At 34.4% G+C, this 16,789-nt stretch overlaps 1 protein-coding gene across 12 annotated transcripts in view; it reads left to right on the plus strand.

Annotated features, from left to right (window-relative positions):
* ERBIN (erbb2 interacting protein) overlaps window positions 1-16,789 on the plus strand; it is a 116,833-nt gene that overhangs the window by 78,533 nt on the left and 21,511 nt on the right. For 8 of the 12 annotated variants that reach the window (XM_064405647.1, XM_064405638.1, XM_064405640.1 and 5 more), the window contains 12 exons: window positions 2,800-2,863; window positions 4,471-4,545; window positions 5,820-5,964; window positions 6,437-6,509; window positions 7,542-7,671; window positions 8,005-8,120; window positions 9,110-9,179; window positions 10,385-10,484; window positions 11,940-12,061; window positions 12,648-12,818; window positions 13,581-13,763; window positions 15,926-16,043. In XM_064405647.1, the coding sequence (XP_064261717.1) occupies window positions 2,800-2,863; window positions 4,471-4,545; window positions 5,820-5,964; window positions 6,437-6,509; window positions 7,542-7,671; window positions 8,005-8,120; window positions 9,110-9,179; window positions 10,385-10,484; window positions 11,940-12,061; window positions 12,648-12,818; window positions 13,581-13,763; window positions 15,926-16,043 (1,367 nt within the window). The remainder of the gene's footprint in view (window positions 1-2,799; window positions 2,864-4,470; window positions 4,546-5,819; window positions 5,965-6,436; window positions 6,510-7,541; window positions 7,672-8,004; window positions 8,121-9,109; window positions 9,180-10,384; window positions 10,485-11,939; window positions 12,062-12,647; window positions 12,819-13,580; window positions 13,764-15,925; window positions 16,044-16,789) is intronic. The other 4 variants (XM_064405648.1, XM_064405639.1, XM_064405649.1 and 1 more) reach the window with 3 other exon arrangements.

Raw genomic sequence — 16,789 nt, forward strand, 5'->3', positions numbered from 1 at the left:
TGGGTTTCCTGTGACTCACACCTTTCTAATAGTCTTACAGCAAATTCTTTCCTATTTGTAATAAGAAATGTATTTGGATAAGTTCTGCAGCATCAAACTAGCCCTCTTTCTGACTAAAACATGCACATAATTTTTGACACTAAAGTATGAAGTGCTTGAAAGAATGTTAATCAAAATGGGTAATCAATGCCAACACACTACATCAACCTTACTTTATGCCAAGCCTTATGCCAAATATGTATCATTTTGTTTGGAGCTTATCTACAGCCAGAGACTGCAAGTGGCAGCATTATAATGCAAAACAGATGGATAAAACTATTTCCACTGACAGGAAAGCAAAACCAGACTATTTTAGAGGCATTTTTCAGATGGGTAAATTGGGAAGATGGTCCTTTAAAAATATGGTACTTTTTTTTTTCATTTTTTAAGCTTCTATGGCCTAATTGTCAATAAAAAGAGTAAGCATTTTAGAAAGGAGCAGGTTATTTGAGAATATAATTACAGCGATGGACGGCCCAATCCTGCCATTGTGCACACTCCCTTTGAATTGTATGCCACTTGATATAAGCTGTACTGTTAACGTTGCTGAAGCTGTCTGTATATAGCAATAGAATTTGGAACACAGTTTAGGCTATCTGATCCCTTAGTATTGAGTTGAATTCATGCCAAGTTCAAGAATATGAATTATGACAGAGATTTTCAGTTTATTGGTGGGATTATGCAGCACCTTCTCAAAGATGAAAATAGGTGTAACTCAATGATCTAGTTAATGCTTGTTTCAACATCATTTGGCATTTAATTTTCCTGTTACCCATAACATTATTGGAGGCCTTGTTTGCATTTTGTCTGATGGTATTTCTCTATAAACAATACAGAAAAGCAAGTAAATATTAATCCTAGAATATTTGATAGTGCTATTGCATAAACAGCAGGGAAAGGAGGGAATATTTCAGAGACCCTCATCTTGCACACCCAGTTGTGTATGTTTTCTCATTGAGCGGATGTGTTTGCTAGATCATAGTCATTTGGTCAAGGGAAAAAAGGGCTGGAAATCAATACAGTTAACTTGTTATCCTGTCATTGTTACATAACATTGGTTTGCATAGTGTGGTCTATGAAGTTGCAAAAGCTACAGAATGCTATGTTCAATTCTTTCAAAGGAGTTCTTCAGCGGTGCTTCTGGGACACTCTTCGGGGCAAATTTGTTAGGAACATACAGCACTAAAATTGATATTGGCATGGTCTCACAAAGCTTTGAGAGATTAATCTTCTACAGGATTTCAGAGGGACTCATATAACTTTAGTTAGAAATGGAAAAAGAATATTAGTTTACTGATAATCATCCTGTTCATTAGCTTCAAGAAATGAGGGAATTTTTTTCTTAGAGTCTTCTGGAAGTAGTATTTTCATGTTTTATTGTTTGGTGGTTTTTTTTTTTCTTTCTCTAGCATGAGGCTTCTTTCATTTAGCTAGAGGCTTTCCTTCAAAGCCTGTGTATACTATTTGTACAGTGCAAAAAAGGCTTCTGCTGTTTTTATTTTGGTCTTGTCTTTACCTACTTATGCTAAATTCCTTGTTTGTCCCTAGCTTGAGTACTCCAGTGTCATGAAAACGAAATTTCTCAACAAATGTTGAATCTCCTTCTTGGAGATTATTCCATGAATAATATTAATAATCACATTAAACTACTTTCAGTGAATATGACATATTCCAGTATATTATTTTTGAACTTTATGTTCAGAGCAAATGTAGATCTTACTGTATTTGAAGAAAAACTGAAGCTTTGAATAGCTGCATAGAGCATCTTGTGCTCATACAATTGTTTCTTGAAGAAATTAGTGTGGTATTCTGACAATATACAAGACTCTACCATTTAGAAGCTCTTACATTTAATTTTAATTTTTTCCAGAATTTTATAGTATGTACACAGTTGCAGTTTATATATGAAAGTTTTAGATACTACTAATCGTTCTGTGAAAATCTCTTATTCAATAAATATATGAATATGTTTTCATATGAGGGATTCATACTCTCTTAAAAAATACTTCCAGGTAGAACTGCTGTTGACTCTGAAGTACTCATTGTGATCACATGTGCAGTGGTAGATAATCTCTATGGAGCCCCCAAAGTGCACTTAAATAGAGAAAGAATGTTTGCAAAACACAGCTTGAAGTAATGGATTTTATTTTGGACATTGATTTAGTATTTGCCATAAGTTAGGTTGAAGAGTATTGATGTGTCACAAAGTCCAATTTAGTAATCTCATTTCATGTATGACTAAAGATATAATTAGAGTTCCAAACCACATCACATGGAAGTAACAGCAGCCTGGAGAGATACAAGGTGGTGTTGCATACTGTGATTTAGCAGTGCTCTTCTCTGTTGTAACTGGTCACTAGTCTTCCTTTGAGAAGAAAACATGTAGTTAACTTGTCTTTGACTGCTGAAGGGACATATTATGACTGGAGGTGAAAAGCTGAACCACTCAAAGGAAGAGATGCGCCACTGCATTACTCCTTATCATGAAGATTTCTTTACTGTCTTTAGTTTTTGCATGCATCTTGCAGCCTCAAGTGTGTTGTAGTCTACGCTTTATGTGACGCTCAGCAGTCTGCAGGATCAGTAAATATCTACCTGGTTGACCAGTGTGTAAAAGAATTATCTTTAATTAGGTATCATTCCAGTTACAGAATAGCATCACTACTTAATACTGATTACTAGATTTTTGTAAATCTGGAAGATTTGATGTTGCTAGTATTTTCTTAGATCTAATTCTTTATTAAACCCCTTCCTGTGCAGAACCATGTCCAGACTGACTCAGCTGGAGAGACTGGATTTAGGAAGTAATGAATTCACAGAAGTGGTGAGTTCTGCCTTGGTAAAAGAGCTCTGCATCTTTTTTTAATCTTCTTATCCTTTGATCTGTTTTTAACAAATATGAAAACATAAACATTATCTTAAGAGTTCTGCTTCCAAGCCTTATTTATACTTTACACTACTTTATGGAGCCTCTTATAAAAATCGTGTGTGTGATCTTATGAATGAGAGTATGTGTTTACTCCATTTTAAAATAGCACTCTGTTATATAGTAGGGTTAGTGTACTGGTAAGTAATTATAAGTAATATGTGTTTGAATTATAAACATAATTGTTAGGCTTAGAATAAATTCTAAACAGTTATTGATTAGCATGTATTGAATGTTACAGTTTTTTGCCTAACTGCTTTTATTATTGTGCACAAACTATTTAGATCCAAGGGAAGCTATATTAAATTTGAATGTTGTTCAAAGCAGTATTTACAGTTGAGGTACTCTGATATTTCCTTCAACATGCATTGACTTGTTTCCTGTTTGTGTTCTCACAGGCAAAAATATTTTGTATTTAAGGGTCACATAACATCTCTCTGCTTTTACAAGTACTTTCCTGGGTAAAGGAGTTGAAGTATAATGAAACTTGCTGACCTGCCACACAATAGAGTCAAGCCTTTGTGGGCCACTAGTAGAACATACAGATCTGAACACTTGCCTGGTGATATGGTTTGGAAAATAGAGCAGCGTATTTAAGGAATTTTTCATTATTGCGGTTAAATGTCTAGTCCTTACCATGACTGCCATATTCTCATCACAGGATATATATTTTTGTGGGAGCCTTAAACTAATGTTGAAATTACATCTTCTTCTTGGAAAGTGACTTAGTTATTGGGAAAGAAAGTTATTGGGAGTCAGAACCACAACTTCAGCAGAAATCCTGTCTATTTTACTGTATAACAAAATTTACTCAGCATTTATCTGAACTTGGCTGTACTTATTAATGTGCAGTAGACCCTCTTTTGTTTTGCTTTCCCTGGAGGGAAATTTGAATAGGGAAAGCATATGCGACATGAATGTTTATCAGGGTCTTTCCCTGATAAACAAGACTTTTTACAGTAAGTTGCTTATTGTGTGAAACATAATCCTGCACTTCATTTTATGGTTGGGTTGGTTAGATTGTAACATGGAGGTGCACCCTTTGTTGATATAAAAAATGAAGTTTGTTTTGATTTTTCCCCATACCAAAAAATCACTAGGGTTTTTGAAAAACAGGTCTTCTGAGTTGATGAAATGTAAATATTTTTAGATGTCTTCCATTAAAACTGTACATGTAACATGTACTTAGAGTGTGTGTCTGTTGAAGAAGAATACTTTCTGTAAAAGACACCAAACCAACAGGAAGATTGGAAGGAAGGAACCAACCTTTCTCTAAAAATTATTTAGTGCTGTGGTCAAGTTCTTCAAAATTTTTATATATCTAGTATATATATATATTTTCATTTCAAAAGTGAGTTATCTGGGTTTTCTTTGATGACCCAGTGAAAAAAGTGGGTATAACAACTACAGTAACACTAAAGTTGCAATAGACAAAGTGCTGGAGTTGGTTTTGCCATTCACTGGGGATTTTTCATAAGATTTTTTTAAATGGCTTCCCATTACAGCCTGAAGTACTTGAACAACTGAGTGGATTAAAGGAATTTTGGATGGATGGAAATAGACTAACACTTATTCCTGGGGTAAGTTCTTTTGCTGTGTTAAACATACAGTATTTTAAATTACACAGGTACTTGGTTTGTCAGTGATCATGTACAATGAAGTTATGTAATTTTAGTGTTACTTAAAGCCAAAAGGATAAATGGCACTTCAGTTCTTAACTAGTCCACTTAGAAATTATCACTGATGATGAGAGCTGCGTTCACAGCTTTTTTTAACTGAAAGTTACATATTTCTCATCTAAAAATTATGTTGCAATTCAGGAAAACTAGTAAAAATGGTAAATCAAATTTAGGTTAGAATAGCCCTTCCAAAAAGGAATTATTATAATCTATGTTAGATAGCAAGCAGGAGTATATAGGATAAATATGTTGTGTGGCTTTTACTGGTCACAGTTGTAAAGACGCAGTGCCAGTTCCAGTACTGTGTAAACAGCAAGGGAAAAAAAGAGAGCATAGTCAGTTCCTGAGGAGATAGTCTGTTGACTTTGTATGGGCTCCTGACATCTTTCAGGATAACATGTGGTTCAGGCTGACCTATTATTACAGTACTTGAGAGTCTGTGCTTGAGTTTTAGCAAACTAATAGATGAGTATTTGAAATTTGGGAAGCAGCTGGCTTGTTTTCAACCTTAAAATCACTAGTAGTCATGTGAAATATGGCCTTCCTGCCTGATCAGTAGACTTTTCTACTGTTTTTCCATCAACTAACTCTTAGACAGTTGAGTGGTTTGATTGTAAAATATGAGCTGAACAGTGTTTTGCAGTAAAATAATTTCTGAGAATGAAGATTTCAATAGAGTAGTGTGCATGAATTTTAAAGCTTATGCTTGGTTCATGTGGAAGGGTAATACATGCTTATATTTTGGTTTGTTTCTTTCCGTTTAGTACAATTAAGGATTCATTGTTGTTTTTGAGGATGCAGTTTTATACAGAAGGCAAAAATGAGCATTAAAAGTCTACTGGAGCATAATGATGTCCTCACATTATGTGTCTCTTTCTGAAGTTTGTTCTAAAACTTGAATTACTTGATTAACAGTAACTAATCAAACTGTTGAATGTGCAGAAGACTGACTTTAGGGACATGCCGAGTACTCTGGGGTGTCTCTGTGTGTTAGAACATCAGCTGTGCTTATCTGCACAAAATACTTAATTTGAAAGTTTGTGTATTTTGCATAAAATTGTATTTCAGTGCCTTAAGTCTTCTTCTGGCATTATACATGAGAGGTCAAATCTGCTGGATATTTTTTGTTTTGAACTTAGACTTTTCTAGAATACATTATTTTCTCTTGCTTTTAGTTCATAGGCACTTTGAAACAACTGACATACTTGGATGTTTCTAAAAACAACATTGAAGTGGTCGAAGAAGGTATTTCAGGTTGTGAAAGCCTGCAAGACCTACTGTTATCCAGTAATTCACTTCAGCAACTGCCAGAGTCTATTGGTTTGTATTTTAAGTTCATTCATGTTGTTAGAAGCCTGTAGTTCAGACACAGAGAACTTGAAAATACAAAAATTACATTCTAGATCTGTTTCAGTTGAGTAGAAGTGCCATTTCTTGATAAAACTGTAATGCGTGGCTGAATAATAACTTAAAATTGGTTTGGAGCATTCTTTACTTTGTGCAGTAGTTTGTAAATGGATGAAAAAACATTGTCTCTATCAGAAGAAAAATCAATTTGTTTTTCTCCCTGTCCCCACTGACCTACCCAAATGGCTGACACACTGTAAACTGGCACACAAGTTCTGTAAGCTATTCCTTATTTCCTTAGGAATACAGCACTATAGGCACACCAGGGAATAGAGAAGATATGGTGGCTTGCCCATAAAGTTGGGTTTTTTTCCCCTCTTAAAGTTAAAATTCAGCTTAATGAACTCAAATGTCCATTTTGATTTACTTGTTCCTATTGTTATAGGTTCTCTGAAAAAGGTGACAACACTTAAAATTGATGAAAACCAGCTAATTTATTTGCCAGACTCCATAGGAGGGTAGGTATTTCATATTCACAAAAATAAGAAATTGAATTGCCTTTCTGAATACTCTTCTGTAACAGTGGCTCCTCTTTCAGTTTTTTAGAACTACTTGATTTAATTTCTTCTACATGTTAATACCCTAATACAATTTAAAGCAATAATTTTCATATCTTAGTTCTGCTTTGCAGCATATATGTTGCTATTACTTAATACCAAAGGACATATGTTCTTCACTTAATGCAGCCACCAATCTGTAAAACAAAAATTGAGTGTGACAGAAAACCAGATACTGAAAGAGTCAGGTTTCTGAAACTGTTTTTTTTTTTTGACAGTTACATGGTGTGGTAGATATTGCAAATGATTGCCCAATCTCAAAAATCTTGTAAAAAGCAAATATGAACATGTATTTATCTTATATGTGTATATATATATATGTGTATATATATATATGTATATATGTATATATATATATATATGGAGAATTTTCAGCTGTCCATCAGCAAGTTTTTTTAATATGTATTTTGGTGTTCAGCAATTTAATTTAAAACTTGCAAAAAATACCAAAAATAATTGGGTCGCAGTTAAGTGCTGTACAAATGTACAATGTCTTCCAATTTATTTTCAAATATTTTAATTAATATAGCTTATCTTTTGTTGTCAGAGTTTACAAAGTACTTCTTCATTGCCAGATTCTTAGGTTCATGGTCTGTAACTTAATTCTTTGCTTGTTCAGAAACTGCACTCAGCTCTAATTTGACTATGATTTATCCCATTCTGAATGTTTTTAATGCCTTACACTGGCATGTTGTTATGTAGTACACAAGCATTTGATGGTGCTGGCCTCACTGTTTTTATTGTGAGGACAGCATAAAGGAGATTTAAAAAAATTAAGCAAATTCTTCTTGGATTTTAATTCCTTAGGGTTTATTTTGAACTACATTTGTGATTAATAATTAATAGTGATATTAACTTCATTTAAGCTGCAAGTATTCAATTAATGTTGGATTCATTATTCTGTATAGAGGAATTAATTTTTTTTTTTTGCAGGTTAATATCAGTGGAAGAACTGGACTGTAGTTTCAATGAAATTGAAACATTGCCTTCATCTGTTGGGCAGCTCTTGAATATAAGAACATTTGCTGCAGATCATAACTTTTTAACTCAGCTGCCATCAGAGGTATATATTTAATTACAAGTCTGTAGAATTAGTATTTTAATGTGTTTATGTAGTCTGTACAACTTGTAAATTAACAAGTTACTAATTTTTGAGAGGACTTTCTTTGTGTATGTTTTTAAAGGAGGATGTATACAAATATACAACTTTATAAATAATGAAATTTGATTTTTTTAAGCAACAAGTAGGAATTCATTCATGTGTATTGAAACTAAAAGGTTTAGTATGTAAGAATAAAGTTTCAAGGCAAAATATCCTCAATACTAACTGTTTTAAAAACTTTCGTATTTATGTTGTGAAGATGAATTAATTCTTTGTGTGGGTTTTTTTTTTCAGATTGGAAACTGGAAGCATGTAACAGTGTTGTTTCTGCATTCCAATAAGCTTGAATTTCTCCCTGAAGAAATGGGTGATATGCAGAAATTAAAAGTCATCAATCTGAGTGACAATAGGTTTGTGAATGCTTTTAATCAAGTAGAAGTTGTATAAAATACAACAATAATGGATTGTTGTAGATGGATTTATGGCTATCTTTCCTTATCTCACACACAGCTCAGAAGGTGACTGAGATGTATTTAATGTATTATTGTCATATCTGGATCTTGCAGCTCCATTATATTAAGCTATCTTTATTTTAATGACCTGGCAGATGCATTGAAGTACAGCTTCTCTACATTTGTGGTTGTTAGCATCTGTTTTTCTAGGGAATTAGTTTGGTTATTTTCATGAAACTTTTTTGAGTCTTACTTAAAAATTAACAGCTTCTTGAATTGCATATGGAGCACCAACAGTATCATAGGATAGTGTAAAAAATCTTGGTGTTCTACACAAACAGGGAAAATGTTGTATTTTATTGCAGATGGCCATTAAAAATAGACAAAATGTTTAGCTTTGGGGAATTGATAGTTTATAGAATTGAAGTGTACTGGGAGAGAGAACTAGCAGAGCTCTCCCTCCTGTTCTGGCAATCCAGCTTCTCTGTACTCTGTCTGTAGTTTAATTTATCCCATAATGCCAGAGCACCCATTGTCCATGACTGCCCATTCCCTATACATGTATCTTTTAGAAAAAAAAAATATTTTCAGGTGTAGCACATTTTTTCTTAATTGGCATATATATTGACAGATAAGATGGTGCAGATTCAGATTTATTAATTCATGTTGATTGTCTTTGTATTCAAGTCACCCAGTTGAGTTAAATTCAGGTCACAATGTCACTTCTTTATTTTAAGCTACTTGCTATACTGGGCAGATAAGTTTTTCTTGTTTGGTTGGGGTTTTTTAAAATTGAATTTAAATTACATGTTGTAGCCTTTCAGCTCTCACTATTTATTAAGTGAACTTCATATGAAAATGTCCTTTTAAAATATTTTACAGACTAATGCAGGATTGATTAAAGTCCTAACAATATGTACTTACATAAAAATTCTTGTAATTTACAGACTGAAGAATTTGCCATTTACTTTTACAAAACTGCAACAACTCACTGCTATGTGGCTATCAGACAATCAGGTATGATTTTTTAAATAAAATAAATAAATTATTGAAAATAAATAATTGTTTACTTCATTCCTAATGGGATTGACAAGAACAGAGCCATCTGTTAAATAAAGAGACTTAGTGCTGTCTAAATCAATACTTTCTTGACATTACTATGTCAGTACTCCTTAAGTAACCAAAGTAACCAATACTGAGCTTACCTGTCTCTGGAGGCTCATAATCCTGAAGAAATTCTGTGCTGTGAGGAAATGCAATTTAACAGATACTGGGAAGTTTTTTTTTTTGTTTGGTTGTGTTTTTTCTGGGTTTGGTTGAGTTTTTTGGTTTGGTTTTTGTTTTTGTTTTGGTGGATTTTGTTTGTTTATTTTTGGTTGGCTGGGTTTGTTGGTGGTTTTTTTTGATTGGATTTTTTTGGTTGTTTTTTGGGGAGGGGCAGGTTTTGTTAGTTTTGTTTATTCAGGCTAATTTAGTCGGGTGAATTTAGTGCTTGATAAGCTTGAACATAAACACGTAGCCTGCTGTTGCTTTCACCACTATACCAGCAGGGAAACTCAACATCCTGGTTTTGAATTAGGTTTCTTGCCACACCTTTGAACTGTATGACTGTTCAACTTTGAAGCTGTTAAGCAATAACTCCTGTGCTTGTCTTTATCCTTTTTATTAAAGTTCTCGATACTATGCTGATTTTCTGAAGGGCATTAAAATGTACAGGGCTGTCAGAAATCCAGTAGCCTCAGATGTGCACATTTACGAAAGCAGTAATTTCAACAATCTTCTGCCTTTCCCTGTAAAGGTTGGAGGATGTTCGATCTAGTCTCAAAACAAAAAAACAAAGGTGCTGAATTCTTCTCTTTCTATGATTGTCTGCAGTTTTAAATAGCTAAAGATATCTATGCATTTCTGATCGGTGTGCTTTGGGATAGTAGTAAGTACCAAAAAGAAACTGGATTACTTTTTTATCATCTAGTGTTTTCTTTTTACAAAAGCTGTTGATGTCTTTGTCCTCAGTCAAAAAGCCTGTCATCAATCAAATACAGAGATATTAATATCTTCATTTTATGAAAATTATTCAGAGGAGAAATGGTTTAGTGGTTTAACTCAAAGTTGTGGGACAGGCATGCTCTGTGATATGTAGGTCACATTTACTTTTTTGTGTACATATATATATGCATAAATATATATTCTCGTAACATAGCCTTCTTTCATTTACTTTCTAGTCTAAACCACTTATCCCTCTTCAAAAAGAAGCTGATCCCGACACACAGAAAACTGTACTTACTAATTACATGTTCCCTCAGCAACCAAGGACTGAGGAGGGTAAGGAATTTCTGAAATTACCTGTCACAGTGGTCATTGTTGAAAATAATAATGGGAAGGCTTCCTGCTAATATGATTTTCACTAAATAATGCTTAAATACCTAAATGCTTAAAGTTTGGAGTATACTTGCAAGAGATGATGAGTTGTGTCTGATGAATGAGAACACTAACTTAATGAGATTTAGATGTTGGTAAATTCTGGGTGAAACTATTTCAGCAAGTAAGGTGAGAAATGGACTGACAGGAATACGTTTGTGGTGGTTGCCACTCCCAGTATGACACCCTCATTCCTTCCAAAAGAGCCTAATGGTTTGGGGTGAAATTCTCTTAAGAAAGTGTTGGCTTCAAACTGACTATTTTAGCAAAATGTTTCCTTCACTGCCAAGTATGTATTTTGTGAAAAGTACATAGTATTCTCTGGTTTATTTTGAAATTTAAAAAAAAAATCAGTCCAGAGAAAGTATATTGTTCACATGTAGTTTGAACTGCTTTTATAAAAGGTTAGGTTCTGGGCTTTTGGTCAGGAGCTCATAGTGATAGTGAAGTTTATTATAATCTTTCAGATGTGTTAAAAGTTTAAGTTTATCCCATAAATGCAGTGTAACAAATATTCCATTGCACTTACTGAGCCCTAAAACTAAGTATTTTTCTATGTCAGGTATAGAAGTGGTTAATATGAACAGCCTTGGTATTGCTAGCGAAGGATATACATTTTCTGGGTGGTAGTGGCAAATTTATTAGATTACTTGTCATGCTAAAAATAGAACCTGGCTGATTAACAAAAAGACATGGTAAAATCAGAGACATCAGGTATCTGCAAGATTTTTTTAATCTTTTGTAAAATTAAACAAGAAATACTTGTATCTAAAGCCCCTGTCAACTGCATTAATGCTGCAAAATCATGCAGATTAACTTAACCTCTAGTTTTAGATGCTTACATTGCTTTAGGATTAGTAAGAATGCAGATTTTTCTCACTAAGTCATTCTTAGTTTTCATTTTTAAATTTTCATTAAATTAAATCAGATGAATGTTCTTACCTGCGCTTAGTGATGTTAAGCACTGATAATAAGCTATATAAATCTATACAAATATAATTCATGTTTATATATGTATATACACACACAAATACATTATTTCATGTTTATATATAGAATAAAACCACTCAGCAGAGTTCTGCTGAAATTTTTCGAATGTGAATGTTAAGAGTACTGTACAGCTAAGCATATGATTTTCTTTTAAAAGATAGGGATTTTTCCAATATAAAAGTACAACCAAATTCGTAAAGCAGTTGCATTGCATCTAATCTTCAATTAATGATGCTGTTAGTCTTTCATCTTCTAAAAAGAATGAATACAAAAGCACACCAATCCCACTCAAGAGAAAGAAAAAAAGTATATTGTGTTTTACATAGTGTAGCCTATTCTTATATGATCTTCTTTGGGTTTTTTTTCCAGTTATGTTCATATCTGATAATGAGAGTTTCAATCCATCTCTGTGGGAGGAACAGAGGAAACAGCGTGCTCAGGTAGCATTTGAATGTGATGAAGACAAAGATGAGAGAGAGGCACCACCTCGGGTTGGTATTCAATTGATTTTTACATACGTGGTGCTTCCCTGCCTCTTACTTCCACCCTTAATCTCAGCCTTTTCCATACTTTGGTTATGGGTTTCACTCTGCTGAATAAATGAAGTCATCAGTTTAGTGTATCTAGCAGGATGAAACACTATGGTTTGGATTTTTTTGTTGTGTTTGCTTTTAATTTGGGCATTACTTAGCCAAATTATTTTCAGCAGGGCACAAGGTAAAAGCTCAATCTGATACTTGGCAGTGTAGGGTCTACCTAGGATGCTACCTGACTAATGGTGCTGTGGAGAACAAGTGGGGAAACCATGATAAATCCTGATTTTATTTTAAGTGAATTACAGTTGGCTCAATCCTTGCTTGGAGTCATTGGACATGTTGGGGAAAGGGAGTGAAAGTGATTCGTAATCTTGCCTGGTTGTATCAGCTTATGTCTATCTCAGTGCCAGCAGACTTGAGTATCAGGGTGGAGATTCTAGAGTATTCAGTAGTGTGCCCTAGTTAATTATTTGTTTGAAAGCTTATGTTTTAGTTCTGACATTTAAATAAATGTAGAACCTTACTGCCTTTTGTTACACAGGAAGGCAATCTGAAGAGGTACCCAACTCCATATCCTGATGAACTGAAGAATATGGTCAAAACAGTCCAGACAATTGTACATAGACTAAAGGATGAAGAATCAACTGACGATAATGCCAAGGAGTCAAAACGAGAAGTCCAGACAGTTTCTGTAAAAGATGTGGGGGTAAAGGTTAGAGACAGCATTATTTTCTGGTTTTGCAATACATTCCAAAGACTAAAGTGTCCTTGATTCCTTTTAGTTCTCTTCTCCTTCCCCTCTGATGCTTTAGCAAGAAAAATTGTTAGATTACAAAACCAGTTTACCTCTTCCCCACCTAAGGGCGTCTGTAACAAATGTCTGGTTTGCTGTAGCAGTTTTCTTCCTGCATTAAGAACATGAAAAGTGACCTAATTCTCAGGCACATACAAACTGTGAATGTGTTAAGGAGCTGCATTCTTTGGTTTCTGGAGGATGGCATCTTTGTCATCCTCTGATCCTCTTTCATCTGCCAGACTTCACAATGACATTTGGATAATCTCAAAGGCTTTTAGTGCTCATGACTGAAAGCTTTGTGTAGTAACAAGCAGTAATAGCAGACTGGCAGAAGTATCCCAAGTCTCTAAGAGCTTGATGCAGCATGATAGAAGATAGGACTACTTTTTGGTGCTCACACAGAATCATTGCCTGTTTGATTTTTTTTCACATGACTGGAGCTATAGTGGTATGTATTGATGCCAGTAAAGATAAGAGTCCGACTGACACAGGGTAGGGACTGTAGCTTAGTTATCTAATGTGTTTTCTTAGCATTTCATACCTGGTACATTCTGTTCTTTATAATTTCAGAGCTCAGATTTTTCCATTCCATGTTTTCCCAGAATATATAATGTTGGATCTCTCTGTTGCTAAAAACGTTTCAGGATGCTTTCTCTGTTCATACTCTTCATTTTGTAGACCTCAGAAATTGGTTCAATAAAGAACAAAGCCGATGAGAGAAAGCAATATTCAGCAGGAAGCTCTGTGCAGAAGCCTAGTGAACCAGAAGCTGAGCACAGCACTGCAAATTCACAGATGACTGCACTTGTTAAAACCTTGCAGAACACGAAAACAACTGTCAACCATGAGGACATGCTTGAGGTATGGCATTGCAATGAGCATTATAACAGTCAGAAATTGCTGGTGTTGTATTGAATTTGTTCTTCTGGAAGATGAAAATTTCTGACAGTAGAAGAAAATTGCCCTCCATAAATGTTGTAAATTCAGATGGTTTTCAATACAGTATTTTTTTGCTTCAGATTTTGTTAAGTAAAAGTTAAAACAGCTAATAAAAAGCTCAAAATAAAAGATGCATGCATTTAAAGAAAAATAATGCAAACTCAGAAGATTGATATACACTGTGAAAAGAGTCATACTTCTGCAGAATTCTCCAGTTGTTTCACTATCAGTACTTCATTAAATAATCCCTTTTAATTGTTGCTGAAATGAGGAAATGTCAGATCAGTGGTAGCAATAAAATGTTTCTGTATCCAAGTGATTGTACACATGCATTTCAAATGAAAAGTGGAAATTTTTCAAAATATTTATTCCTCTGTATTTACTGATAAGCTGTCAGGAATATTACTTGGAATATACTTACTTCTTACAGTGAAGGATTTTAAACTTCTGAACTGTGCATCTCTGTTAAAAACCATACATTTATTTATTTATTTAGAAAGGTTGAGATTTATGACAAATTTTGGAAGCTGTCATTCAATCACTTCCTAGTCACAACCTGTAAAATACTTTTTTCATAATTTCATTAGTGATTTTTTTTTTGCCTGTGTTGCGTAAGCTGTGGAATGTGCCTGTATCATACAGTGAAAAGACTTGAGTGACAGGCAGTTGTGGCTGTCAGTGGCTACTTCCCCACTAGTATGTTCCTGCTTCTACATTATTTTTGAAAATTCTGGTACTGACATTTTTTCTTTAACTTTGAAATGTGATTTTGGAAGATCATGATAGTTGTCTAATGGTAGTGACAGTACTTCTTTGTAGCTGTAGTGAGTACACAAGTCAGATACAGTGACATCCTTGTTTCAGTGTATTTCCTTATTTCCTGCTGGTAATGCTGTTGCAGAATGCAGATAGCTAAACTTTGCCTGTGTGTAAGCTTTTCATTTCAGCATTGATTACACTGGTATGTCACATCCAAGAGTTTGGGCATGTGGTAGATGCAGTGATCAGGTTGGTTGTTTGGATTGCAGAGAAAAGCCGATGGATTTTTATTTTTTATTTTTAATTAGGATTGTTATAGCTTGTTTGTTACATCTCAGTCAAGTTTGTCCTTCCTGCAGACCTAAGAACTGGCCAGGTAATTGGTATCATGGGAAGGTGGTGCCCCAAAATGTTCCAAAACAGTAAAAAAAAGTGAATATTGGCAGAGTTATTTGCAATTTGCAACGTGGATTTTGTAGTAGGAAGCGTGTTTACTAGAAGGAAATTTCTGCTTTGAGGAAAGGTTTGTTGGATTTTGTTTCTTCAAAATATTACCAAAAACAATTGAGTTTTGAAGAGAAATTAATATAGGGCTAGCAGTAGGATATTGCATTAGGAACTGAATCAGTTGCATGCTGCTCTTGCAGCAGCTTTGTCTATTAATCTCTCTCGTAAGTGCAGAGCTCCGTCTTTTGGTTCAGAACTAGTGATTACTAGCTTAACCATATTCAGTATTGCTTTTTCTCTGCTATTGCTCTTGAAGTTAAATGACTTCTTTTCCTTTTGGAATTTGCCCTTAGCAAGCTACCTTTACACTGTTTCTGTTAGACTAGGCAAGCCAAACTCCTTCAGTTTTTTCTCACAGTGTACTTTTCCATTCCTAGGATTGTCTTGGTCATGGCTACTTTATAGCTGTTTCAAGCTGCTTGAGCTCTTTCCTTCAAAACCAATACCCATCTAGTCAGTCTGTGGTGTTTGCTGGTTCAGTGATTACTTTGTGACTTGGAGTCAGCTGGATGCTTTCTCCAGTGGTAGTATGAAGGCTTCATCTACTTGCTCCAATAAGTTTTTTGCAGTTAAAGTTACCTGTCTGTCATCCCACAGAGTTCAGCAGTGACAATGCAAGTCTGCAAGTGCTGCTTCTTAAAGATAATTCAGTTGACTTGCACTACAGTTGCACTATAAAGTTGTTTTGCTTTGCCTATGTTATGTAGCTCACTTATCTTTTTACCCCTTTATTGTTTAGTGGGTGGTAGTTTAGACAGCATTTACTTAACTTTGAACTGCTCTTCAAAATGGACAGCATAAAGCTGTTTTTCCTTTAGCAGGAGTCAGAAGAGCTCTCCTCTGATGAAGAGATGAAAATGGCAGAAATGCGACCACCACTGATAGAAACCTCCATAAACCAACCAAAAGTGGTAGCCCTAAGCAACAGCAAAAAAGGTAAGACACCATAAAAAGCATGGGAAGTGTTTTATGATTTTGATTATTTGTTGACACAAAGTGGTTAGTTTTTCAAATTAAATTAAGTAAAAGTAGGCTTAATTTGTGTGTTTTAAAAGAAAGATTTTCCTAGTTAAGCAATGAAAGTGGGAAAAAACTGCATATGCTGGAATGCATGCTAGAGAAATCTGTGTTGCTGTCTTAACTTTCTTTAAATCAGACAGGGAGAGTTTAAATCAGACAGGGAGAGAAGGGGTGTATGTTTTGTGAGGTTTGGGGCTTGAACATACTCTTGATATGCTTAAGAAAAGGATTGCAGAAAGTGATATTTATATTAGAAATACTCTGTAACTCCCCCTTCACCCAGATTTTGTGAATTCTTGCTGCGATAGGCAGCTGCTATAACTGCTGCTGTAAGCAGCAGTATCACTTATTTAAATTTCTCTACAGAAGCTGTGCTTCTTCCTAAGGTTTAAGAATAATCCTTTCTAGTGAAAACTCTCCAGAGTTATTTTACTCTTTTATTTTTCTTTGCTCCTCTAGCATGAAAATTCTGAATCTGTTTTTTTTATTAACTAAATTTTATATTCTCTGAAATATAAATATTTCTTTAAGACTAAGAAATGGCCTAGGATTCAGAGAAAACATGATATAGAAAGAGGATAGTGAATACTATTTTGCTTCATATGATATCCAAGTCCAGTACTTCAGGACAAAAAGCTTTTCTGGACATTATATGTAAAAAG

This window comes from Passer domesticus, chromosome Z (assembly GCF_036417665.1).
Source record: "Passer domesticus isolate bPasDom1 chromosome Z, bPasDom1.hap1, whole genome shotgun sequence".
Classification (NCBI taxonomy): domain Eukaryota; kingdom Metazoa; phylum Chordata; class Aves; order Passeriformes; family Passeridae; genus Passer; species Passer domesticus.